Source organism: Pleurodeles waltl, chromosome 11, assembly GCF_031143425.1.
Source record: "Pleurodeles waltl isolate 20211129_DDA chromosome 11, aPleWal1.hap1.20221129, whole genome shotgun sequence".
Classification (NCBI taxonomy): Eukaryota; Metazoa; Chordata; class Amphibia; order Caudata; family Salamandridae; genus Pleurodeles; species Pleurodeles waltl.
Genome location: NC_090450.1, coordinates 67,453,997 through 67,481,742, shown reverse-complemented (window position 1 = coordinate 67,481,742; position 27,746 = coordinate 67,453,997). Strand labels below are relative to the sequence as shown.

General features: G+C 42.9%; 1 protein-coding gene across 2 annotated transcripts in view; it reads right to left on the bottom strand.

Moving 5' to 3' along the window:
- The window catches only part of PIK3CA (phosphatidylinositol-4,5-bisphosphate 3-kinase catalytic subunit alpha), a 372,723-nt gene that overhangs the window by 254,470 nt on the left and 90,507 nt on the right, over positions 1-27,746 (bottom strand). For both annotated transcript variants that reach the window (XM_069213071.1, XM_069213070.1), the window contains exon 3: positions 4,277-4,527. In XM_069213071.1, coding sequence (XP_069069172.1) covers positions 4,277-4,527 — 251 coding nt within the window. The remainder of the gene's footprint in view (positions 1-4,276; positions 4,528-27,746) is intronic.

Sequence of the window (27,746 nt, the reverse complement as noted above, 5' to 3'; positions counted from 1 at the left end):
CTGTGTGCCAGGGGTGTGCCAATTGTGGAAACAATGGTATATTTTTAGTGAAAGAACACTAGTCCTGGGGCCTGGTTAGCAGGGTCCCAGCACACTTCTTTGTCAAGTCAGCATCAATGTCAGGCAAAAGGTGGGGGGTAACTGCAACAAGGAGCCATTTTCCTACAGCGAGGAATACCAGTAATGTGCAAACTGCGCATATGTAATACAAATAGAAGTCGGGGCACCAGAACCACTCTGTCTGTACGATTGGGTGAGTGTATCCCGGCTGACACATGGTTGCTTGCCCGCCCACAATAGTGTCACCATGTAAGATTTAAGTGTGACAAAGAAAGCCTTAGTTGATACAATCGGAATGTTGATGGACAAGTACAAGAACTTCGGTAGTATATTCATTTTTATTAGTTCAATCCTGTCAGTAAGAGATGGCTTCAACCATTGAGTGAACTGGGATTCTAGGTTAGTGATGGTCATGCTATAATTTCGTCATATAACGGTAAACTAAATCATGATGTATCCAGATGCCCAAATAATTAAGCGTCTCTTCCTTCCATTTCAGCATGCAAGACCTCGTGGTGGGCTAAGTGATACAGTGTGGATTTGGCCCAATCAATACAGAGGTCGGAGTACCACTCAAAATTTACATATTCCCTGATTAAGGGGGATTTAGCTGCTTCTTAGGGTCCCCACCCAGTGCAGGCTTTGTTACAGGCCACAGAGTGACAAAGGCACTCTCCCCATGTGGCCAGCAACATGTCTCGAGTGGGGCAGGCTGCTAGAACCAGTCAGCCTACACGGGTAGTTGGATTAGGTTTCAGGGGGCACACCTCTAAGGTGCCCTCTGGGGTGTATTTTACAATAAAATGTACACTGGCATCAGTGTGCATTTATTGTGCTGAGAAGTTTGATACCAAACTTCCCAGTTTTCAGTGTAGCCATTATGGTCATGCTCATGGTACCTATGGTATAGTGCACCCTGCCTTAGGGCTGTAAGGCCTACTAGAGGGGTGACTTATCTATACTGCATAGGCAGTGTGAGGTTGGCAGGGCACCCTGAGGGGAGTGCCATGTCGACTTACTCGTTTTGTTCTCACCAGCACACACAAGCTGGTAAGCAGTGTGTCTGTGCTGAGTGAGGGGTCCCCAGGGTGGCATAAGATATGCTGCAGCCCTTAGAGACCTTCCCTGGCATCAGGGCCCTTGGTACCAGGGGTACCAGTTACAAGGGACTTACCTGGATGCCAGGGTGTGCCAATTGTGGAAAAGTACAGGTTAGGGAAAGAACACTGGTGCTGGGGCCTGGTTAGCAGGCCTCAGCACACTTTCAATTCAAAACATAGCATCAGCAAAGGCAAAAAGTCAGGGGGTAACCATGCCAAGGAGGCATTTCCTTACAGGGTTATACTTTCACTTTTCAGTCAGTGAATTGTGTCTTCGAGTTAATATCTTACAACAGGGAAATTCACAGTATAGCGAAAATACATGTATAGGATGTTGAATAAAAGGAGTTATCTTTTATTCTTCCCAGAGCTCGGACCAAGCCAGTTCCAGAAGGTAAGTCTGTAGCAAGCAGCCTGAACAAGGGTGACCACGGAGTGCTGACATTTTTCAAACAATCACCCGTCACAGATCAGTCAAGTCTGATTTGCATATGGCTGGGTCCAAACTGGGGTGGCATGGTGAGCAAAAGAATCATGGACTCAACCCGCATCTGTGCCTGGGTGTGAGTGTTCAAAACGTTTCAGCACTCCACCCATCATCCTTTTGTGCTGCTAAAGTCCCCTTAAGTGGCCAGATGTGGGTCCCTTGCACTCTGGGCCACTGGATTCCAGCTAGCCTGGCGGGTAGGGCTGGACAGCTCCCATGGGGAGCAGGGTCAAGACTGATTTGCATATGGCTGGGTCCAAACTGGGGTGGCATGATGATTAAAAGAACAAAGGATCCAACACATATCTGTGACTGGGTCTGAGTGTTTGAAAGGTTTCAGCACTCCGTCCATCATCCTTTTGGGTCACTAAAATCAATAAAGTGTCGACATCCATATCTGCCGGAAAGTGGCACAGATGAAGTATGAGTCCAAATACAGTCTGCGTGAGGACTGCGTGCCTGTCAGCGCATCACCACTGAACCATTCATTTTTCTTTGACCTGATATTAGCATAGAGCCGAAGCCCATTGGCCATACTGCCAAGCTTCTCAGAGAAGAAGTGCAGGACAAGTGGTTGAACTATTGCAAAGGTCTGAACATTTCAGCTGCTGCTAATCTCCTCGCCTTTTTATCCCACACTGTGGATGCCACTTTTATAAGATGTAAGTCACTCAGTAGTGCAAACGCTGCAGATGGTACACGTATCAACCAGTGCAGTCCAGATGTGGCCCAAGAAGAGGTATGTATCACAACAAAAGACAAGATGCAGTTATCAAACTGACTGGTGCAAACACTAACTCAGGCCCTGAATTTGGTAAATGTAACATGTAGCCTTGTAATTATACCACAATTGACTACTTGGCCTTGGGGACCATAAATTTGTTAGTGATTAACGTTCTGAAGTATTAATTGTGACATAAGGGTAAAAGCTACTCAGGATATTACCTTAAGATTAATAAAGTCTTAAAACATTTACTTAAAAGCACAACAGTGCTTGGAAAATGTTTATGTGGTACTTAGCAGATGTTATATCCCAAACCACTGCTAAGGGTAAGCCTTTAGGGTTTAACTTTACTAACATCGCAATAGCAAAAGCTTAGAGTAAGCACTTGGCAAATCGGTGTGCTCACATTAATACCTGGGATCGGTCTTTCCCAAAAAAAACAGCAGTAACTACTGTCACAAGAATTGCCTACCCTTTCTTGAGCCACACAGCTCCCACAAAATTGGTCTGACAACATAGATCAAGCAAGAAATGGCTAGCAATCACTAGAGGATGAGTAAGTGCAAAAAATAAAATGTTTCCCATGCATAACAGGAAGTCGAGTGGTGAGCAAGCTAAGCAAGTTATCCATTCAAATGGAGTTTTCTTTCTGGGCGGGGTGAGTTGAAGGGGCCGAGACAGATTCTAAAAGGTACATTTTTCCTAATAAGAACCTTAAAATGCCTGAAGTCAGCAACATTTAGAAAAACTGGTATGATTACAGATAACTTCTAGTTCTAGAACAAATATTACTTCTGTAGAATTAAAACGCATTGGTCTAGTGGTATATCTAAAGGTTTGACAGAGTTTTAAAACAGTTCACAATATGCTTCCCTAGAGGCATTATGGGGAAAGTAAAAGGCAACTGCGAATTTATTTAAGGCATTAAGCAAGTAATGACTCTAGCCAGAGGCCTTTGCAATAATAATGTTGTATTTATGCACTACTCATTATTCCTTACTATCCCCAAACTCATTTTAAACAAATAAAGCAGATCAACCACATAACAGCTCCCTGCACAATTTGCAGAAGACAGGTTTGAATTCTGGTAAGAATGATGCAGCCTTTCTTTCTGCACAGGAGGAAAAAAATTGGTTGCAACTGGTTGCAAAATAGTAAAATGAGTTGCAATTGGTTGCAAAATAGTAGTATAAAGTGTAGAAACAAAAAAAAACTAAAGCACATTATTGTAAAGCTTAGGGAGCATTTACAGTGTGGCTTTCAAACGGTAATTGAGTTTCTATTCCATGTTTATTTTGATCCTTAAAAGAGGCGATACCATTATGTTTGCCAGTCGTGTCGTTTTTTACGATACTAGCAACTGTGAGTGTGGAAGGATGTTAAACCTCATATAACATAATAGGCCATTTACTGTCTAGCAACTTCATAACTTCATAGTACAAAAGGCTCACCCCCTTATGCCTAAATGCCTATGCCCAACATAGCTTGTATCTAATTTATACAAATCGTAAGGACTCTTCATGAGGCAAGCAGTACCGCTCACACCAGTCTCTCATCTCAATAGTCACTCTTACATAAACTGGAAAAATGCGCGAATCTAACTACACTCCCGCCCACTATGTCGTCCATCCCGATTACAACAGGTCCCTAGGCAACTTAATTGTGAATGTGGTAACAGTAATGTAAGAATGAGACAAAAGGTCTCATTTGAAGTGCCTAGCAGGCAAATTACTGGCATGCTTGTCAACATTGAAGAGTATCTGGTTTCAAACTAATTTTATTTCTGAAATGAGATTTTTGCAAAAAAGAAAAACGATTGTTTTCACTAGATATAGGCATTAACAAAGTATGTATCGACAAAATAATTGACCATGGATATTAAGTGATTGATCAAAAACCACTTACTTTGTACTGACTTAGAGGGAATTTCTCCAGCAAGTATTCATCACATCCACACACTTTTAAAATGTACTTTCCCTGGTACTCAGAAACGCACAGTTTAAGTTGTTCAGGGGACAATAACATACTCCTGGTTTTTTTTCTAATTGCTTCAGCAATCACATGTTCTGGCACACAGTCATGGTTAATCTTCAGGGTATACTTCTGCTTGTCATTGTTCGGAGACACTATGACCCAGATGACAACTATTATTTGCCCTGCAATAATAAAAAAAAACGTGTTATTTTCATGGGCTTAAAAGTTCGATTTAATGCAAAAACAAGTAGATTTATTGCTTAGCCTTATTCACTACTGTAGTTGTATCTTGATGAGATAACAAATACACTGAGTCAGATCAGGCACGTGCAATGTGAATGAACAAGCTCACTGAGCACAGACTTTGTTCCTACAAGAGCAATTCTTGTTTGATTTTGGCTGTCAGTCCAATTTTCAATAAACTAGCAGCTGAGCATGTGTGTAGATCAGTGATTAGACCAGGCTTCTGCAACAAGTATCTCACAAGCTACTGGCAACACTCCAGATACCTGTAAGTAGCTCGCCGGAGTCCAGCCCAATCCACTGAATTAGAAGCTTTTAGTTGGTTGAAATATTATATTAAATATTCCAGAATTCATATGTTCATATTCAAGCTAAGGGTGGATTTTAAAAACTCAAACTAATGTCTGGAAATAAGGGTTGGATTTCCAAAATAAATTTAAACCGATATTGGAGTATTAAACTCAAAAGCTTTGGGGAGACTTGTTCGCATGATTAGTAACCTGGTAGTAGCCAGGGGCATCGGAGGGATGGCTGTCATGTATATACAATTCTCCAGCATTCAAAATTGATAAAGCCTTTTTCACAACAATCCTGGCAACCTTGCCAGATGAACTAAGGTGATAACTGCTGGTACTATGCATGGAGTGGCCAGCTTGTCTGATGTGATCAATATGATCACACTAATATTAGTAGCTTCTTATGATTTTCACTGAACAAAACTCTTATAACAGAAAAAGGCCCCTGGTTAGGCAGTTTAAAGCTCCTACATTTATCTTTTTAAATTAACTCCCCGAAGACTCCAACCAACAGTAGCATAGGCTCATATTGTCACAAATTATCTAGTCAATTGTCCCCAACATACCAATCCCATATCTGAAGGTTTACTAGGCCAGTAGCCCTAGGAGAACATGAGTCAACAGCAGTCCTGTCCACTGACATTTTCGAAATGCTAAAACTTAATTTCAGATGAGAAAAAGATACTTAAATAGTATTCCCCAACATCATCATAGAAAAAGGATTTATTATTTTACTGATAAAAAAAATAAAATAAAAAATAAAAAAAACACAAACCTAGGTCCAGGGATCCTTTAACACAACATGTTATTGCAGATGCAGTATCCTGAACAATAGAAGGTGTACCAAAAAGGAAGCATTACTTGTAAGCCTAGGTCCCCCTCGTGAGACTCCTCTGAAATCACGAGCACTGTAATTGTTCCCTTATGCATAGAATTCAGGTGCACTTTTTCAACAAAATATACAAATTGCCTCTTCTCTTTAAAAGTGGCAACTTAAAAAAATAAACATGTTTTTCTGTCCATCGCAACACTAAATTGGCAAATTTTCATGAATTGCTTTAGATAGGAAGCCAGGTTATATTATGGTATGTTATGTTACTGGATTAGCCAAAATGTGAAGAAATATCTACCACAAACCATTTTAAAAGTGAAGGTGACGGAAGGAATGGTGTTGTGGGCAGGCTACAGTCTAGAGATGCTAAAAACTTACTTTGTGCCTTTCAGGAAGCACACTCCTACAAGTATGCCATCATGATGTCAGAGGTGGCTGTTCCTGATCTCTATAAATTCTGTTGGGATTCTGCCTAGTAAGCAATCAATCTCTTTCCTTCCTTCCTGAAGGAAAGAAATTAGAGGTTGATTATGGTTTTACATACTCAATTTGTCATGGTGGTTCCCTTGAAGGAGAATTGGGATCAAACGTAATGAAAATGTCACTTACCCAGTGTACATCTGTTCGTGGCATTAGTCGCTGCAGATTCACATGTTGTGCATAATCCGCCGTCTGGTGTTGGGTCGGAGTGTTACAAGTTGTTTTTCTTCGAAAAAGTCTTCGAGTCACGAGACCGAGGGACTCCTCCTCCTTTGTTCCATTGCGCATGGGCGTCGACTCCATGTTAGATTGTTTTCCCCGCAGAGGGTGAGGTAGGAGTTGTGTATGTTAGTAATAGTGCCCATGCAATGGAATGAATAAGTATGTACCAAATAAGGTTTAAGTAATATATTTACAAATATACAAATGTTGAAGATAACTTCCAAACGGCTACAGGCTCCCGGGGAGGTGGGTGGGCACATGTGAATCTGCAGCGACTAATGCCACGAACAGATGTACACTGGGTAAGTGACATTTTCAGTTCGGTGGCATGTGTAGCTGCAGATACACATGTTGTGCATAGACTAGTAAGCAGTTATCTCCCCAAAAGCGGTGGCTCAGCCTGTAGGAGTGGAAGTAGTCTGAAATAAAGTTCTTAGTACGGCTTGACCTACTGTGGCTTGTTGTGCGGATAGCACGTCTACACAGTAGTGCTTAGTAAATGTGTGAGGCGTAGACCATGTGGCTGCCTTACATATCTCGTTCATTGGAATGTTTCCTAGGAAGGCCATGGTAGCGCCTTTCTTTCTGGTTGAATGTGCCCTTGGTGTAATGGGCAGCTCTCTCTTTGCTTTGAGGTAGCAGGTTTGGATGCACTTAACTATCCATCTGGCTATACCCTGTTTTGATATTGGGTTTCCTGTATGAGGTTTTTGAAATGCAATAAACAGTTGTTTTGTTTTCCTAATTTCTTTTGTTCTGTCAATGTAGTACATTAATGCTCTTCTGATGTCTAATGTATGTAGTGCCCTTTCAGCTACTGAGTCTGGCTGTGGGAAGAACACTGGTAGTTCTACCGTTTGATTTAAGTGGAACGGTGAAATAACTTTTGGTAAAAATTTAGGATTGGGTCTTAGGACTACCTTATTTTTGTGTATTTTAATAAAAGGTTCTTGTATAGTAAACGCCTGAATTTCACTTACTCTTCTTAGAGATGTGATGGCGATGAGAAATGCAACCTTCCACGTTAAGAATTGCATTTCGCAAGAGTGCATGGGTTCAAAAGGTGGGCCCATGAGTCTTGTTAAGACGATGTTGAGGTTCCATGAAGGAACAGGTGGTGTTCTTGGTGGTATAATTCTTTTTAGGCCTTCCATAAACGCTTTAATGACAGGTATCCTAAATAGTGAAGTTGAATGGGTAATCTGCAGGTATGCAGATATTGCTGCGAGGTGTATTTTTATGGAAGAGAAGGATAGATTTGATTTCTGTAAATGTAGTAAGTATCCCACTACATCCTTTGGAGATGCATGTAATGGTTGAACTTGCTTATTATGGCAGTAGCAAACAAATCTTTTCCATTTGCTTGCGTAGCAGTGTCTAGTGGATGGTCTTCTAGCTTGTTTTATGACTTCCATACATTCTTGGGTGAGGTTTAAATGTCCGAATTCTAGGATCTCAGGAGCCAGATTTCTAGATTCAGCGATGCTGGGTTTGGATGCCTGATCTGTTGTTTGTGTTGTGTTAACAGATCTGGCCTGTTGGGTAACTTGACATGGGGTACTACTGACAGGTCTAGTAGTGTTGTGTACCAAGGTTGTCTTGCCCATGTTGGTGCTACTAGTATGAGTTTGAGTTTGTTTTGACTCAATTTGTTTACTAGATATGGAAGGAGAGAGAGAGGGGGAAAAGCGTACGCAAATATCCCTGACCAGTTCATCCATAGAGCATTGCCTTGAGACTGCCTGTGTGGGTACCTGGATGCGAAGTTTTGGCATTTTGCGTTCTCTTTTGTTGCAAATAGGTCCTTTTGAGGTGTTCCCCAAATCTTGAAGTAAGTGTTTAGAATTTGGGGGTGAATCTCCCATTCGTGGACCTGTTGGTGATCCCGAGAGAGATTGTCTGCTAGTTGATTTTGGATCCCTGGAATAAATTGTGCTATTAGGCGAATGTGGTTGTGAATTGCCCATTGCCATATCTTTTGTGCTAGGAGGCACAGCTGTGTCGAGTGTGTTCCCCCTTGTTTGTTTAGATAATACATTGTTGTCATGTTGTCTGTTTTGACAAGAATGTATTTGTGGGTTATGATGGGTTGAAATACTTTCAACACTAGGAATACTGCTAACAATTCGAGGTGATTTATATGCAGCTTTGTTTGATGTACGTCCCATTGTCCTTGGATGGTGTGTTGACTGAGGTGTGCTCCCCACCCTGTCATGGAAGCATCTGTTATCATCACTTATTGTGGCACTGGGTCTTGGAAAGGCCGCCCCTTGTTTAAATTTATACTGTTCCACCATAGAAGCGAGATGTATGTTTGGCGGTCTATCAACACCAGATCTAGAAGGTGACCCTGTGCATGTGACCATTGTGATGCTAGGCACTGTTGTAAGGGCCTCATGTGCAGTCTTGCGTTTGGGACAATGGCTATGCATGAGGACATCATGCCTAGGAGTTTTAATACCATCTTTGCCTGTATTTTTTGTGTTGGATACATGGCTTGTATAACCTTGTGAAAATTTTGAACCCTTTGTGGACTTGGAGTGGCTATTCCCTTTGTTGTGTTTATTGTTGCTCCTAAGTATTGCTGTGTTTTGCACGGCAGAATGTGAGATTTTGTATAGTTGATGGAGAAACCGAGTTTGTAGAGGGTTTGTATGACATAATCCGTGTGGTGTGAACACTTTGTTAGGGAGTTGGTCTTGATTAGCCAATCGTCTACAGGGAGTGCAGAATTATTAGGCAAGTTGTATTTTTGAGGATTAATTTTATTATCGAACAACAACCATGTTCTCAATGAACCCAAAAAACTCATTAATATCAAAGCTGAATATTTTTGGAAGTAGTTTTTAGTTTGTTTTTAGTTTTAGCTATGTTAGGGGGATATCTGTGTGTGCAGGTGACTATTACTGTGCATAATTATTAGGCAACTTAATAAAAAAAATATATACCCATTTCAATTATTTATTATTACCAGTGAAACCAATATAACATCTCAACATTCACAAATATACATTTCTGACATTCAAAAACAAAACAAAAACACATCAGTGACCAATATAGCCACCTTTCTTTGCAAGGACACTCAAAAGCCTGCCATCCATGGATTCTGTCAGTGTTTTGATCTGTTCACCCTCAACATTGCGTGCAGCAGCAACCACAGCCTCCCAGACACTGTTCAGAGAGGTGTACTGTTTTCCCTCCTTGTAAATCTCACATTTGATGATGGACCACAGGTTCTCAATGGGGTTCAGATCAGGTGAACAAGGAGGCCATGTCATTAGATTTCCTTCTTTTATACCCTTTCTTGCCAGCCACGCTGTGGAGTACTTGGATGCGTGTGATGGAGCATTGTCCTGCATGAAAACCATGTTTTTCTTGAAGGATGCAGACTTCTTCCTGTACCACTGCTTGAAGAAGGTGTCTTCCAGGAACTGGCAGTAGGACTGGGAGTTGAGCTTGACTCCATCCTCAACCCGAAAAGGCCCCACAAGCTCATCTTTGATGATACCAGCCCAAACCAGTACTCCACCTCCACCTTGCTGGCTTCTTAGTCGGACTGGAGCTCTCTGCCCTTTACCAATCCAGCCACGGGCCCATCCATCTGGCCCATCAAGACTCACTCTCATTTCATCAGTCCATAAAACCTTAGGAAAATCAGTCTTGAGATATTTCTTGGCCCAGTCTTGACGTTTCAGCTTGTGTGTCTTGTTCAGTGGTGGTCGTCTTTCAGCCTCTCTTACCTTGGCCATGTCTCTGAGTATTGCACACCTTGTGCTTTTGGGCACTCCAGTGATGTTGCAGCTCTGAAATATGGCCAAACTGGTGGCAAGTGGCATCGTGGCAGCTGCACGCTTGACTTTTCTCAGTTCATGGGCAGTTATTTTGCGCCTTGGTTTTTCCACACGCTTCTTGCGACCCTGTTGACTATTTTGAATGAAACGCTTGATTGTTCGATGATCACGCTTCAGAAGCTTTGCAATTTTAAGAGTGCTGCATCCCTCTGCAAGATATCTCACTATTTTTGACTTTTCTGAGCCTGTCAAGTCCTTCTTTTGACCCATTTTGCCAAAGGAAAGGAAGTTGCCTAATAATTATGCACACCTGATATAGGGTGTTGATGTCATTAGACCACACCCCTTCTCATTACAGAGATGCACATCACCTAATATGCTTAATTGGTAGTAGGCTTTCGAGCCTATACAGCTTGGAGTAAGACAACATGCATAAAGAGGATGATGTGGTCAAAATACTCATTTGCCTAATAATTCTGCACTCCCTGTAGGTACGGGAATACGTGTATTTGCTGCCTTCTGATGTGTGCAGCTACTACTGCCAGGCATTTTGTAAATACTCTTGGTGCGGTTGTTATACCGAACGGCAACACTTTGAATTGGAAATGTATTCCTTTGAATACAAACCTTAGGTATTTCCTGTGCGAGGGATGTATCGGTATGTGGAAATACGCGTCCTTTAGATCTAAGGTTGTCATGTAGTCTTGTTGCTTTAGCAGTGGTAACACGTCTTGTAGCGTGACCATGTGAAAGTGGTCTGATTTGATGTAGGTGTTTAGTGTTCTGAGATCTAGGATTGGTCTCAGTGTTTTGTCTTTTTTGGTATTAGAAAGTACAGTGAGTAAACTCCCGTGTTTTTTTGTGTACATGGTACCAATTCTATTGCGTCTTTTTGCAGTAATGCTTGAACTTCTAGTTCTAGAAGGTCTAGATGTTGTTTTGACATATTCTGTGTTTTTGGTGGGACATCTGGAGGGAGTTGGAGAAATTCTATGCAATAACCATGTCCGATAATTGCTAAGACCCAAGTGTCTGTTGTTATCTCCTCCCAAGATTTGTAAAACTGACTTAGTCTTCCCCCCACTGGTGTTGTGTGAAGGGGTTGAGTGACTTGTGAGTCACTGTTTGGTTGGAGGGGTTTTTGGACTTTGAAATTTTCCCCGGTTCCTAGGGAATTGTCCTCCTCTGTACTGGCCCCGAAAGCCTCCCCTTTGGTACTGTCCCTGGTATGTAGACGGTGTTGATTGTGAGGTGCTGGCTTGTGTGGCTTGACCCCGAAACCCCCCTCTGAAGGTTGTTTTGCGGAAGGTGCCGAAAGTGCCTCTGCCCTGCGGGGAATAGAGTGCGCCCATGGCCTTGGCTGTGTCAGTGTCCTTTTTCAATTTCTCAATTGCCGTGTCGACTTCGGGTCCAAACAATTGTTGTTCATTGAACAGCATATTGAGCACCGCTTGCTGTATTTCCGGTTTAAAGCCAGATGTGCGCAACCATGCGTGCCTTCTTATGGTTACTGCGGTATTTATTGTTCTTGCAGCTGTGTCCGCTGCGTCCATAGAGGAGCGTATTTGGTTATTGGAGATGTTTTGTCCCTCCTCAACCACTTGTTTTGCCCGTTTTTGAAATTCCTTGGGTAGATGCTCGATGAGATGCTGCATCTCGTCCCAGTGGGCTCTATCATATCGCGCTAGGAGCGCCTGAGAGTTGGCGATGCGCCACTGGTTTGCAGCTTGTACTGCGACCCTTTTCCCAGCTGCGTCGAACTTGCGTCTCTCCTTATCCGGAGGTGGTGCCTCGCCGGATGTGTGCGAGTTGGCTCTCTTGCGAGCTGCCCCTACCACGACTGAATCTGGTGGCAGCTGTGAGGTGATAAAAGTAGGGTCCGTGGGCGGTGCTTTATATTTTTTCTCCACCCTTGCCGTTATAGCTCTACTCTTGACAGGTTCTTTGAAGATCTGCTTTGCGTGCCTTAGCATTCCTGGAAGCATAGGCAGGCTTTGGTAGGTGCTATGGGTGGAAGAGAGGGTGTTGAAAAGGAAGTCATCCTCAACAGGTTCTGCGTGTAACGACACGTTATGGAACTCTGCTGCCCTAGCTACCACCTGTGCATACGCTGTGCTGTCCTCAGGTGGGGAGGGCTTGGTAGGGTACGACTCAGGACTATTGTCTGATACTGGGGCGTCGTATAGGTCCCAAGCGTCTTGGTCATCTTGGCTCATGGTGGTATGAGCCGGTGAATGTGACGGAGTCTGTGCCGGTGATATATGAGTTACAGGTGGAGGAGAGGGTGGCGGGGTTACCTTTTTAACCACTTTTGTTTGTGGTGTTTGTTCCTGTGTTTGGAACTCGAGTCTCCTTTTTCTCCTGATTGGGGGAAGGGTGCTGATTTTCCCTGTCCCACTTTGTATGAAGATCCGCTTTTGTGTGTGGTCCACGTCAGTGGTCTGCAACTCTTCCTCAAATCTGTGTTTGCGCATTTGAGAGGACAGTGATTGTTCATCTGAATACGAGCTGGCAGTCGGTTCGGTTGCCGGTCGTTTTGGCACCGAAACTGTGTCTTTGCTTGTTTTCGGCTCCGAGGAGAATTTCCTCTTTTTCGGAGTCGAGCCTTCTCGGCGTCGATCATCCTCGGTGCCGCTGTCTCTGCGTCGAGCAGCTTCGGTTCCGCTGTCTCGGCGTCGATCTTTTTCGGCAGCACTGTCTCGGTCCCGAGATTGCTGCGTGCCTGTGTCTCGACCCGAGTCGGACGATCTCGGCACCGGTTCGGCCTTTTTCGGTGCCGATGGACGGTCACCTACTTTATGGGTTGAGCCATGGCCTGTTGGCAGTGGCGTCCCCTGGGCCTTATCTGTTTTCTTGTGTGGTGCTTGCTTCGACGTCTTACTCCCGGTTTCTTCGACGTCTAATTCTTCCGAGTCCGATTCATGAATGGAGAAGGCTTCCTCTTCTTCTCCTTGTTCCTCGAACCCTCGTTGTCCTGTTGGCGTGGCCGCCATCTGCAATCTTCTGGCTCGCCGGTCACAGAGCGTTTTTCGGGACCGAAACGCACGACAGGCCTCACACGTCTCTTCCCTGTGCTCGGGCGACAGGCACAAGTTACAGACCAAATGTTGGTCTGTATATGGATATTTATTGTGGCATTTAGGACAGAATCGGAACGGGGTCCGTTCCATCAGTGTCGATGTTACACGCGGTCGGGCCGACCAGGCCCCGACGGGGGATCGAAATTACCCCGAAGGGCTACCGGAGCTCTTCACGATTCGGTGTCGATTCTATTCTAACCCAATACCGAACGAAACAATACCGACGTAGTTTTCCGAAGTTATGACTATCTTTCCGTCCCGAAACCCGGAGCGAAAAGGAACACGTCCAAACCCGATGGCGGAAAAAAAACAATCTAACATGGAGTCGACGCCCATGCGCAATGGAACAAAGGAGGAGGAGTCCCCCGGTCTCGTGACTCGAAAAGACTTCTTCGAAGAAAAACAACTTGTAACACTCCGACCCAACACCAGACGGCGGACTATGCACAACATGTGTATCTGCAGCTACACATGCCACCGAACATAATTTTTCCTTCTCCTTCAGGGAATTCCCGCTGAGTTAATGAACAGAGTAAAAAAACATCCCTTTAAAGTGCATGAAAGGAAGGAAAATATGTTCTGCACAAAAAGGTTTGACAAAGAAGCATGGTTGACATGTGTAAGCGATTTGCTGGCTTGCTGATAAAGTAGAATACAGGAGACAATCTATCTAGAAGTAGATTCTTCTCATATGGTTGAACATGAAAAAAAACATACCTCACAAAAAACATGTTTAGTTTTCAGAATGTGGTTTTGTCAAGATAATATATTAGTATCTTCCTAATGTATAGTATGTGCCAAAACCTTCCTGCTAGATAGGATTCTGAAAGAAGGTTGGGAGTCAAATGAACTGATTAACAAAAAAAGTTAAATACCATCTTTGGAAGGAAGCATGAATGTGTTGTCTGGACCATCATGTTCCCATGTGCCAAAATTCAAAGCATTCCATCCATTACTTTGTGTAACTCAGTGCGACGGGTATGTCCAGAAGTGGGTCCTCTCCTCACTGTCCCATGGAACTGAAGCTACACCTCACTGATGAGACCCAGGTAGGTCAAAACTGGTCTAGGGGTCCTTGTGTTCCCGTACGGAGGGGACCTGGCAGTTCAGCCTGGACTGTTCTATTGGAACAGGATCGAGACTGATTTGCATAAGGTGGATCTCTGTTTACAAAGGCACAGTCAGAAAATTTGATGGTCTAGGATGCAGTCCTGAATAATGAGGACATTCTTTTAATCATCTTGTTTTTTCTGCAAGCAACAATCAGCAGCCACTTGTTTTTTTTTGTGGAATGACTGATGGTACAAAAGAAAGAGAGAGGTCAACGTTTCCTCAAGTAGGGAACTTGTCTGCAGCTACAAAAGTCTATTAACTTCTTGTTTTGCCCTAAAGATTTCTCCGATAAGACTGTTTCTGGTGATGCTAGTGCCACAGTGGGTTTCGAGTCCTCTGCTGGTAATACAGACTATTCTGCGACCTACATTGATGTTTCCAGTACTATTTCCTTGTCGTCTGACAGTGTCAGCCTCCAATTTCATATGCTGCCATTTACTCACCCCAGTGACTCCCACATGTTTCCAAATAATGGCAGGAAGAATAACCATTGGGATGTCACGTTTGAAGCCCTTTGTTGGAGCTACAAGGATCTTCACATGGTCATGCTCGGTCTGCGGCAGTACTCTAGTGTTAAGGAGTGCAGAATCTGCAATATTTCAAACCATCATTAACTCACCAAGGATCTCCTCAAAAACAGCACTCCAATATCGTGGCAGGTTTTCTACAAACTGGAGAGGATCGAATAGGGTATGAACGTATCTAAGCAGAGAAATAGCACTGTTGCCTCCATGTGGACTGATGCGATGCAGTAAACTTTTCTGCCAGCCAATTCCAATAGTTTCATTTCCTTATCACGATGGACATTAACAGCATAAGATGCTGGATGTGTTTTCTTGGTAGCCAGAACAAGTAGGGTACCAGGTTGATGATCTGCTCTGCAATAGTTTCACGTTCTGGAGGGCTATATGCTTTCTGCAGTCCTGAGTGTGTTGCTTTTGCCTTTGCAGGTGAAAACAAATGAAGTTTCACTGTTGATTCTAACGAACCTAGAAATTATGGCAACAATGCTCTTGAGGTACTCCTGCCATGAATCATAAAAATGACAGATTATAGCAGGCTTGGTGGCATTGGGATGGATAGCTTCTGTGCAGCTCTTGCCAAGATGACTTAGAGCATGGTGATATCAACATGAGAGATTACAGAAGGTGGCGAGTCATTTAACGTAGGTGAATAGTATTTAACTACCTTGGAGGCTTAACATCCCATCAAAGCACTAGTCTCTGGTGGTACAATTCAACAGGCACAGAAAAGTCGGCAAACCTCAGCCGATGGAGGAGTTCTCAGAGATATTAGTAATAGCTGAGGTAGGCAGAGGGGGCCCACCACCTCACCAGCTAATAATTTCAGAATCCAGTTCTCAGTGCCAACAAGTCCTATTGCTTTTCATGGAAGCAGATTTTTCCCAGTTCCTTAGGGTTCAAAAAGGTGGGGACACTTGTCTAGACAATGTGTGCGGTGGACACAATGCAAAGATTGAGTGGGACCTTTTCTGCCTTCTTCCAAACATGGGTAGGACATTTAATTTAAAAAGTGAAGGCGTTGTGACAAAATGATGACAAACAGGCTTCAAGATATAGTGAAATGCCTTTCAGGATTTCTATAGGTTTCTCTCAAGACACAGCTCAGCATTACATGATTCTATTGCCAGCAGCAGGGTAAAAAAATAAAACCTGGTGTAAATTCAGTGACCAAATATGATAGGATACTTTTATTTATCTATTAACATTTTAAAATAGTATTTGCTTTTTCTTAAAAAAAAACAAAAACAAATGTGGCCACAAAGTCTTTAGCTAGGTTGTAACATTTTTATTTAAAAATGGGTTTTATAAAGAAAGGGGCCAAATTGCATGCTTTGTATAAAGCACTAGGGTACCCCCACGCATGAGCAAGAATTTACACAAACTACCTTGCATTTGGTAAAATGGGGAACATATGACTGGGCAGGGCTAGACAGCACTTTCTGACATCAGGCTCATTGAAATTACACCTATTTACAAGAAACACACTTACAATGCAGACACCGGGATACAAAAAAAAAAATGCCTGGAATCTCAGTACTCTTGGTGTAATGCAACTAACTCCAGCAGAGTTGGAAACAGTACGCTTTTCTCTGTCACCCTCCTTTGAGAGGAATAGTGGATGGCTGCACGTTTGCTTTTCCGGCCGCTCTCCTTAACAAGGAAAAAAAACCTCTCTTCCAGCAGTAGGTCCAAGAGTGCTTCCAAAACAGGCATAGGTCAGGTCTTTTTTACTTCCAGTAGTTAAGGTCATCTCTAAATCATGGGTCTTGAAAGTACTGGATCCAAACATCAATTTGCTACTGAGCCTTAAATTTACTTTAATGGCCGGTCCCGAAGTTTTCAAATGCTGTATATTTAACTGCTGCCTCAAATAGTTCTAGAATATCTTTTTTAAAACAGGACCCGTCAAATTATTTCACAAGAATGACAAATATTAAATCATAGCCTGTTTTTCCCTCCTGTACAATGGCAAAGGTATTTTCAGAATTTTACAGATATGAGGCGATACCTTTTGATTTTGGTGTATCCCTTCATGAAATGCCTTAATGTTCCTCAGACAGGCATGGAAATGTTTGAAAAACCTGACATTAAAGCATCAGCATGCTCTTCCTATGAAACTATCACTTTAACTTCACTAATTTATTTAAGCAAGATTCACCCTAATGAAGTAAAATATTACCAAAACGTGGATTGTTTTATTACTTGTTAATTTTCTTGTTGCCAACACCTGCATTGTGGAGTAAGGTAGCTCTTCAAATATGTAGAGCTCGCAATCGTGGTTACAGTCATAGTTTGAGTTTGTGATATTTTCTCTGGACAACCACAGCCTCCAACATTCTTTTTTGGAAACATTAGTGCAACAGAGTGTTTATGTCTAGCTCTATTAAAACTTTCAAACTGTCCTGTTTATGAATCTGTTTCCGGGATGTGGGAAGCAGACCAGCTACCTCTAACGTTGCTTCTTTTGTAGGCACTGTGATCCTGCTTTCCCTCAAAGTCACTTTTCTGCAAACCAATCAACCATCTATGCTCAACGCAAGAATTGTGTCAGGAGTTTGGAGCACGATTGTCAAAGGGAAACCAAGATAATTAAAAGGCGTACAAAGATGGAAGGAAATATAAGCTAGCCTAACGGTTTGGCTTGGAAGGAAGAGAAACTAGAGTGGTATGAACGAAGAGTCTTGAAATCATCTGTTTGGAGTAGGTTAACCCGAATGCGCAGTCGTGAGTTATCGCAGAGGTCAGAAGTGTGGGTGGCACACTGACAAGCAGTGGGCAAACAACTGAGTAAAGTGCTTGCAATTACTAGTTTTACATAAGCAGATCAGATACTGTGGCGCCCAACAGCTAGCAGCCGCATCAAAGGCAAAACAGTAAAGTTCAGGAGCGAGTCGTATCCTCCAGGAAGCTTCGATCACATCTCCAAGAAGCTACAACAAACCAATAGGTTACTGATTCTAACATAAGGCAGTCCTAATCTAGGTAAAATATACTTAATGTTGGCGAGAAAAATAGTTTACCTTCGCTAAAATTGGATGACAATGAAAATGCACACCTGCCCTGTTCTTTCCAAGAGGTACTTGTATGTGCCCAAGTGCAGAGGCTGGTTTAACGGAAGGAATTTTAGAGGCCCCACAAACAGTATTAGACTCATCCCAGTACAGCTGTGTTGACAACTCAATGATAACACCCTGTGCCCAAATATCACTTATGTAGATGCTTCAGTCCCACTATGAGACGATCCGCCTAGACTATAGGCAGAAGAGGATTTCTCAGAGACCTCTGTTAAATTCCAGCACAGAACACTAGAGCTAACTAGATGCCTGTTTCCCAGGCACGACACTCACCCTTTGCGCAAGACATGCTTGTTGTATACAATGCGCTATTAAAAGCCATGGGGAAACTTTCATGTACAGCAGTGGGAGGCAAAGACTCATTGCTATTTGAACTGAAAATGTACTTCAAATGTCCCTTACTAGGCCTTAAAAACACGAAACGGTACCTGAGGTACTGGAGAATAAACATGTGCACCTATGTCCGCTTGCCTATGGAGGAATAAAATATTTTAAAAGGAGCTCTTCTTTTGAGATGTAGCTTGGTCACTAATTTTTTTTGGGGGGTTAGGTGTGTGTGGGGGGGGGGGGGGCCCGGATCATCGTGATGAGAGCACTAGAGCCAACCTGTGAGTCACTCTAATAGGGAAAAAAACAATACGTTCTTTTAATATAAAATCTAAAGGCTGAAAGGCCTCATCGTCTTGTACTGTCCACGCCCATCCGAAGCAGTGCATCTCCGAGTGAAGGAAGCATGTTTAAGCGAGTGACAAACAAAAGCTGCCACACAACCCCTCAGTCATGCCATCACAGCGGGAATCACACTGTTGCCTGGGTAATACAAGTTGGAACAGACTCCAGGTACACAATAGAAAGGCAAATATTTGCTATTTAAATAAAGGAAGCATTGCATTGGACTCATCTCCTTGAGCCTCCATGTTCAGCAGCAACGTTAGGAGAAAACAAACAGACTTACAAAGCTATCAAATTCGCCATTTCTGAAGAAACGGATCAATTCCATAAAAGGGGGAGGGGGGGGTCATGAAACATGTGTACAGCCATCAAAGTGGACACAATTTTCCTTCTGTAAACTGAAAAGAATTAGTAAAAGTGCATGCCGAAAAAAAAAAAAAAAAAAAAAAAAAAACACAGCCTCTCACGACTTACTGGAGATCCATGACAAAAAAGACACTTGGGAGAAACAGGTTTAAAAATGTAAGTGTGATAGCCCAGAAGGCGTTCCCCGTTGTGAGGGGTATATTCAGGAAGGAACAAGCACTGACAATGCCAAAAGGCACTGCTTATAATTAAGGGTTCTGGTTTTATGGTATTTTTTTTTTTTTTTTGAAGTCCGTATTTATCCATATTTATCCATATTTATTTTTTGTTTATTTTATCTGAGTTTATCCATCTTTATTCTGCACTTAGCACCAAAATAGAGTAGTAACGGGTATATTTCCACGTTTATTTAACCAACACATGCTTTCTCATGTTTGAAGTCCAATTACTTTTAGCCATGTAAACTACAGTCAGGACCACTGGAATTATGCAGCAGGAGAGGGCCAAATCATGCAACCAGGTTAAGTAAATTAGACAGCAAGACAAGGAAAATGATGCGGCATAATGCCGCAAATTTTGTAACAGTATTACTTCATCATTTTTAAACTTGGTAACACGGTCTGGGCATTGGATACACCTCCCTAGTACCATTTTAATACCCAAATAGAGCAATAAAAAGGTGAAAAGTCCATCTTTGCAAAGGGCCTTTCCCTACGGTGCAACGCGTATCGCTGCATTTTTAGTAACTTTGAACCGTATGAGCTACAATTTTGTTAAAGTCTGCAGATTATACAGCAGATGTTGGATTGTGTGGTAATTTTGGTAAATAGCCACAGCTGCACAAACCCATAATTCTAGTGGCCCAGAGTATAATAGTCACTTTAAATTATGTGGATTGTAGAACAGCTTAAAAAGCTGTAGCGCTGCAGTTACTTAAGTTTCCGTAGGAAATATTTTTAATCTCCCCTACCCGTCAACCTGCACAGCTATTGACCAAGCATGCACGAATGACAGTAGTGAAAATTGTTCAGAAGAAAGGAAAATGTTACTTACCCTGTAAGCATCTGTTTGTGGCATGTAGTGCTGTAGATTCACATGCTGAGCATACTCCTGCCATCTAGTGTTGGGCTCGGACGAGCGCAAATTTGTTTTTCTTGGAAGAAGTTCTATTGAGTCACGAGGTACAGTGACTCCACCTATTATTACCCATGGACAAAGGCTACATTGTTAGACTGTTTCTTCCGCATGAACAGTGAAAATGTAGATAGAGCACAGAGAAATACAGATGAGATGACTCAGCAAAGTGATGCTTAAGATAAAAGTTAACACCATCTGTAATAACTAAAATTGACCTAGGATGAGGGTGGACATATGTGAGTCCACAGCACTACATGCCACAAACAGATGCTGTTTGTGGCACTGGTAAATATATATATACACACACACACACACACACACACACACACACGCTGCTATAGACAGTAAAGCAGTCCTCCCAAAAGCAGTGGATTAGCCTGAGGATGTTGCAGAAGATTGTAAAAGTGTAGGAAGGACAGCCTGACCAACGTCCCTTGCTGGTGGGCCAAGACAACCACACAGTAATGCTTGGTGCATGTGTAGGGTTGTCTATTTATCTGCTTTGCTGTCGTCAACTTTAGGAATATTTCCCACAAAGGTCACATAAGCTCCTATCTTACAGGTGGAGTGTGGTCTGTGAAGGAAAAACAAGTATTTTTTTTTTCTTGGTATAAAATCAGTCTGTATTCACTTTACGGGCCAGAATGCAACGCCTAACTTGGGAAGTACACCCATTATGAAGTTTGGTGAAAGAAACAAAGAGTTTTTGCGTCCAATGGAAGGGATTTGCTCTGTCAATGTAATACATGAGTGTTCATTTGACATCCAAATTATGGAAAGCACTTCTACTGATTCTGGATGTGGAAAAACAATGGGAGTTCTGTTTGGATGAGATGAAAACTAGAAGTCACTTTGGATAGGAATTTTGGATTTGTTCTTCTGACTACTCTATTGTGAAGTATCTGGAATAAAGGCTCTTCTAGGGTAAGAATGTGTATTTTACTGATACTCCTGAGGGAAGTGGTGGCTACAAAGAAAGTCATCTTCCAGGAAAGGAACTGTAAGGGGAAGAGTGGAGTGGTTCGAAAGGAGGGCCCATTAGTCTAGTGAGTACTATGTTGAGATTCCACACAGGGGCAGGTGGGTGTCCAGGGTGGGGTAACCCTTTTAAGGCCTTCCATAAATGCTTTGATAACAGGAATTATGAAAAGCAAAGCATGTTCCCTAATTCGTAGATAAGCGGCCACAGAAGCTAAATGAAGTCTGATAGAGGTATAGGCAAGACTTCTACAGGTGAAGAAGGTAACAGATATTGTCTCTCACTGAAGCCGTGATATGGTCAATAGGTTCAAGGAGACAGAGTACAGTTTCCACTTGGCTGCATAGCAGGCTCTAGTTCTAGGCCTGAGTGCTTCCTTCAGAATGGTCGTGCATTCTGCGGTGAGATGAACATAACCAAAATCTAAGCCATCAGGGCAAAATCACAAGATTTTGCTGTTGGGGGTCAGGATGCCTGAGAGTGTCTTGGTTTTGGTAGAGAAGGTGTGATCTGTTGGGTAGCTTCGCATGAGGCACTAGAGAGGTCAAAAAGGGTGATGAACCAGGGCTGGCATGGCCAACCTGGTGCTACTAGCATGAGATTAAGAGGTGCTTGTCTCAGTTTCCGTACCACAAGGAAAGCATAAATAAAAACAAGGGAGTGAGGGAAGCAGAAACGCATAAGCAAATATCCCAGACCAATTCATCCACAGTGCATTGCCCATGGGCTGAGGACATGGGAATCTGAAGGCAAAATTTACCTCAGTGGTGAACGGCTCTAGCTGTGGAAACCCCCAAAAGTGGAAGTACAGGGTTAGAACTTGTGGTGGAGTTCCCATTCGTGGACTACTTGATGCATCCTGCTGAGCAGGTCTGAAAGTTGTTTTTAATTATGGGAGTGTGTATTGCATGAAGAGACCGACTGATGTAATCGCCCACGGCAAATGTTCTGGTCTAAAACGGACAACTAGAGTTAATATGTGCTCTACTATTGTAAAACATGGCTACTGTGTTGTCTGTCTGTCTGGACTAGGGCTACTGTGTGTTTAATGAGAAGAAGGAAAGCATTCAGGGCCCACTAAATAGCTAGCAACTCCAGATGGATGATGTGGAGACACCTTTGTCAATACACCTTGGAGCGTCCGTGGTAATATTCTCTTGTGGAACTGGGTCAAGAAAGGGTCATCACTGTAAAAGGTTGTTGGCATTCCCCCACTGCAGAGAGTGATAAAAGGATCTAGTGTTGCACTCAATGACCCTCCCCATGTCATCATTGTGCACATCCAAAGCATACCTAATGTTGGTGATAGAAATGATCTTTCCTTTCATGGCCAACTCCTGACCCAGTTTCTTATAATGGATGAGATCTTACATCTGATCCCAGTGGGCCCGGTGGTACCGGGAAAATAGGCTCATAGAATTGGCAATGCACAGACGTGTGGCAGACTGTGGGGTGATGGCATCAATGTTTTTAACTCTTTCAGTCTGGAGGGTTTGCATCTCCTGTGCCCCTGGAGTTACCACACTTTCTGACTGGGTGCACAACCAAAGAGGCGGGGCAGCAGGCCCCTGAATTAAGGTGGATCAGTGGGAGATGACATATTTCTTATCCAACCTTACTGCCGGGCTTAAGCATGCCTTTCAGCATGGGCAGATACTGGAGTGACCTCTGAGTGGAGGAACTCATCAGCCTCAGGCTGAATGAGCATTTCCACCTTTGGGAAGGTGGCTGCCCAAAACCTCATGGTATGAGGTGGGATGGTCTGGGAGTGAGGGTATGGGTGAATATAGGTCAGGATCAGTATCAGCTGGGAGCTCCATATCCTAGTCATCCTAAAGGTCATTCTTTGGAGCCATGGAAATCATATAGAGGGTTATATGAAAATCCCAGGCAGTCCGTCCATCGCCCCCAGAATGTAAAGAACCCTGCAGTGAATGTAGGAGAGGGTCCATAATTAGCAGCTGTGTGGTAAGCAAGGGAGAGTTGCAGGACGGGAGGAAGGTAACAGAGTAGTGAGGTACTCCTGTCATTACTGTGATGCTTCTTGGGCATTGGTTCTGCAGGCAGGTGTAGGGCCTCCTCAAAGGTCATCTTCCTCTTGTGAGGAACCAGGTCCTTGTGTGCAAGGAGAAGCTTGGCCAGGATCCAACGAGTGCCAGGTTGGATTTGAATGAGTTGTCACCTGGCATCAAGCTGTTCTTGGAGCTATGGGAGGATCCGCTGGTCGACAACCTCATAAATAGCAGATGAGGCAGTTGTAGATGTCTGTCTGGTTAGAGCCAAGGTCTTTCAATGACCTTATGGCGACAAAGTGGTTTTTGGCTCCACAAGCTTTGGCTCCAATGGAGGTCTGGAAGGAGACTTCAAAATCGGCACCAATGTGGGGTGGATTCATTGTGTGAGGCTTTGAAGACGACTTTGGCTGCGAGGTCTAGATGGATATCTAGTCCGGCTCAGGTATTCGGTGGCGACCATGGCCGTGAAGACTGGAGCCCTCATGGGTGGCTTGTGAGCTCAAAGCTGTTGTCTCTCTGGGGCGAGTGGAATACAGGAGAATGGTAGTCACTAACTATCTTTGGTGGCAGGTGCTGAGCCGGCAGGGTCTCTTCTGCTTCAGAGTAGGGGTTGGCATTGTCTACCAAGAACACCTCCTCCACCTCTGCACCAAGAAATTCTAGCTGCTTGGATCTTTCATGACGCAGCCGCCAAAGAGGTCGGGGGATATACCCTTCTTGTCTGTGCATCATGGTAGTGATGCAATGGGGTTGTCTGTTACGGAGCACTTTATTATTATTTCTTAAAGCAAGGCATGCAGCAGAAAAGTCCAATTGATTGTCGAGGGACAAACTGAGGTTACAGATAGTAACAGGTCTGTCCTTTGGTACTTGAAATGGCAAGTGGGGCAGAATCAAAAGAAAGGTTGTAGCATCACGAGGACATTCTCGGGCGCAGAAGTGATGGAGCGCCATAGAGGCTGAGCCCCGACCAGAGGAGAATCCTCTACTGTGGAGTGGAGTCAAAAAACGGTTGGACCCGACGAGTAAGCGTGACTGTAGACTTTACTGGTGAGGGAACAGATACGAGGGCCCAGAGTGACCACCACATGGTGTTCAACAGGCGCTCACAGAGACACGTCTGAACCACTAACAGAACAAACAACAATCTAATAATGGAGCCCATGTGCATTACCACAAATTGGTTGAGTCACTATACCGTGTGACTCGAAAGGACTTCTTCAAAGAAAAACAAATTGAACATATCTGAGCCCAACACTAAATGGCAGGAGTATGCACAGCATGTGTATGTACAGTTACACATACCACAATACAGATTTTCTGAATTTTTCCACATTTAATAATAGCACAAAAATAGATTGTTTACTGTCTTTATCTATGTAACTCAGTAAAAACTGAAAACAGGGAGCTTAACTCACACAAAATGCATCTTCAGTCACTGTTGCATTTAGGCACTCAGAAAATCTTCAGAGGAGCACATTGTCATTCGTAACTTTAATCGAGCATCCATTCATTAAAAATTTACCGACTTACTCAATCACAATAACACACAAACAAAATAAGGAAATAAGCAAGAAAAATTAAATATTAAAAGCAGAATAAAGAAAACATGATACCACCTAAACGTTGCAAAAACTTTTTACGTAATAGTTGGAAAGTGTCTTACAATGCTATTGTACTTAATGCATCAATATCTCATTGTCTTAAAGCTCTAAAATGGATGCCACAACAAAGCCTCAGCTATCTTGAAGTGATAAAAATACACTACACAACATGCCCTTCCAGGGTGGCTACACAGTAAACATCACACTGAACAACAGAGTAAGAGGAGAGCAAGAGTATTAAGATTAAGAGGAATAAGTATGAAAAAGGAGGCATAGAAAGTATAAGTCACTTGAGTAAGAGAATTAGTAAGAACAGGAGGAGTAACAGGGTGCTGAGACTGGTAAATGGAGTAAAAATTAGAGTAGAGATAATAGTAGTATGATAAGACAATTAGGAAGAACAGTAAGGAAATGCTTACGTGTACCAAGCGGTTTGCAACTTGAAGGGCAGTAGGTTCACATGCTATATATACTCCTGGCATCTAGTACACGCTGAAGTTTCTTTTTCTTTGATGAAGAGATTTCAGGTTCAGTTTCAAGGCGACTCGTGATACCTTCCCCAAAGGCCATAATCCGCATGGGCGTAGACAGATTGTCTATGGGTAGGTGTAATTGGGTCTTGAGATACAAGTATAAGTATAACTGCGAGAGTAATGTGCAAGCAGAAACACAGTGGAAGCCATGGTGACATTTCTAATAAAAAAATGTGCCTTTGGTATAGCAAACTTAAAAGCATTTGACTAATTACCTGGCAAGGCCGGCATAGGAAACGGTTTTCCTTGATTAGGCTGACGAAAGCAATGAAGAGCGCTTAGTCATTCTGATGTTTTTGGGACGGTCAAAGTAGTACATAATGGCTCTTACCATCTAAAATGTGTAAAGTTTGTTCCACAATCAACCATACTTGGGTAAATTAACAGTCTACTTGACGCAAAAAGAGGAAACTGCATTTGGTAGAATGCAAGGCTGTGCCCTCAGGACAACCTAATCTTTGTGCACTTTGATAAATGTTTGAAGTTTACTAGCACTGTGGAATGAAGTGTAGCAAACCACATAGAGGTCAGGACAATTGCCATGGTCCAATGAAGAGACTAGTGGCATTTGAAGTGAGCTTTTGACAACTTGCATAATGGCTTTAACAACATGGATTCTGAAGATGGACAGGTATTCCTGTTCTGTAGGTAGGCAGCTACAGCTTTCGCTAGGTGTACCCGTATGGAAGAGTATTCGACTCTGATCTTTGGTAGGTGCAACAGATAACAGATGTCCTGTACTGTGGCTTTCAAGGGCTGTTTGTGAAGAGTGTTACAATAATTTATAAATCTTTTTAATTGTACCGCATAGCATGCCCAAGTAGTGGATTTCTGGTTTCATTAAAGATTTGCATGCAATTTACAGGAAGCTGTAGATAAACACGGGTGAAAAATAACAGGATTGAGTTACCTGAGGTTGTGCTGGAGCAACAGGTCTTGCCACTGTGTGACGAGATCTGGGTGCAGTGGTATTTTCTGTGATGTCCCACAGTGGTGGAAGTATTGTTGGAGCATGTGGGCCTGGATTTCCCATTTCTGTGTTAATTAGATGGTTCTGCTGAGCAGGTCAGTAGAGTTACTGTCTACCCCTAAGAGGATTTCCACTAGAAGGAACACCTGGTGCTTTGCTGCAGAGCCGGCGGAGGCTCATCTGCTACGGATTAGGAGGTGGTGCTGTCCGTCGAGAATGCCACCTCAGCGATGAGAGCTTCCGGCTGCTGGGATCTTCTCTGACCCATCTCTGAAGAGGTCAGTAGTATTCCTTTCCTCTCGCCTGTGCATTATGGTAGCCATCATAAGACTGATGTAATAATCACCATAAGCCAGAAATCCCTCATGATTGAACAAATGATCAAGCATATAACAGGTGCGTGAAAACCATGACAGAGTTCACTTTCAAATATACTTCCAAAAGGGTGTTATTTCTTACTAACAGTTAGAATTATCCCCTTTTCCAGTGGCCATGCCCCACCTTCCAATTTGCTTCCACCATATAAAATTCAGAATATATTTGCTGATTGAAAATTGAGATTTTGCTAGAGGAAAAGTGCCAGAGTAAACAAATATTGCCTAATTACATCAATGGTTTAGCTGATCAAGGCAGAGAATCCTACTCACAAAAGCATTGCATGTGCATGGCTTTTTGAGGTTTGAAATATACAAGTATTAGCCAGTGTGCCTTTCTAGTGTCACGCAGAATGCCCCCAGTTTGCTTGGAAGCACAAACTAACTAAAAATATATGCCATGTTCGTCAGTTCAATGCCAAACAACGTCAGATATTTAAGCAAATCAGCTCCTCTTGCTTGAATCAATTAACACCCATAGTTTAAAGTCCTGAATACCTCTTGGCTACATCACAACTAAAACATAGGTGAGCCTACAACACTGAAGAACAGATTCTAAAGACATCTTAGGTTTCCTACAAACCTTTCTGGCTGCTCAAGATGCTGCTAGTAGACATGTTGAAACGGCTGAAAATATGAGAAAAACTGGGAATTCTGCCTTGTTGTATACCGACGTGCACTGGAGAAATCATATTGCTAACAACCGATTGTAAATGCAACTGTTTTTTAATGAATTAACTTGAAATTTATAAAAACACACTGTCACTCACAATGGAGCATCCTGGTGCTAAGAATGAATCTGAAACTTAGAAGAAAGGGAGAAGAAAAAAAGTGAAAAATCACTAAATAAGGGTCAAGAAGAGCTACACCTTCTAGTGTTTTTGAATAATACTTCCAATTCAATAAACCCCAAAGGACTGGTGTAGGAAGTTGGCTCTGTATGCACTATTTCAAAGTAAGGAATAGTATGCACAGAGTGCAAGGGTTCCCCTTAGAGGTAAGATAATGGCAAAAAGAGATAATACTAATGCTCTATTTTGTGGTAGTGTGGTCGAGCAGTAGGCTTATCAAAGGAGTAGTGTTAAGCATTTGTTGT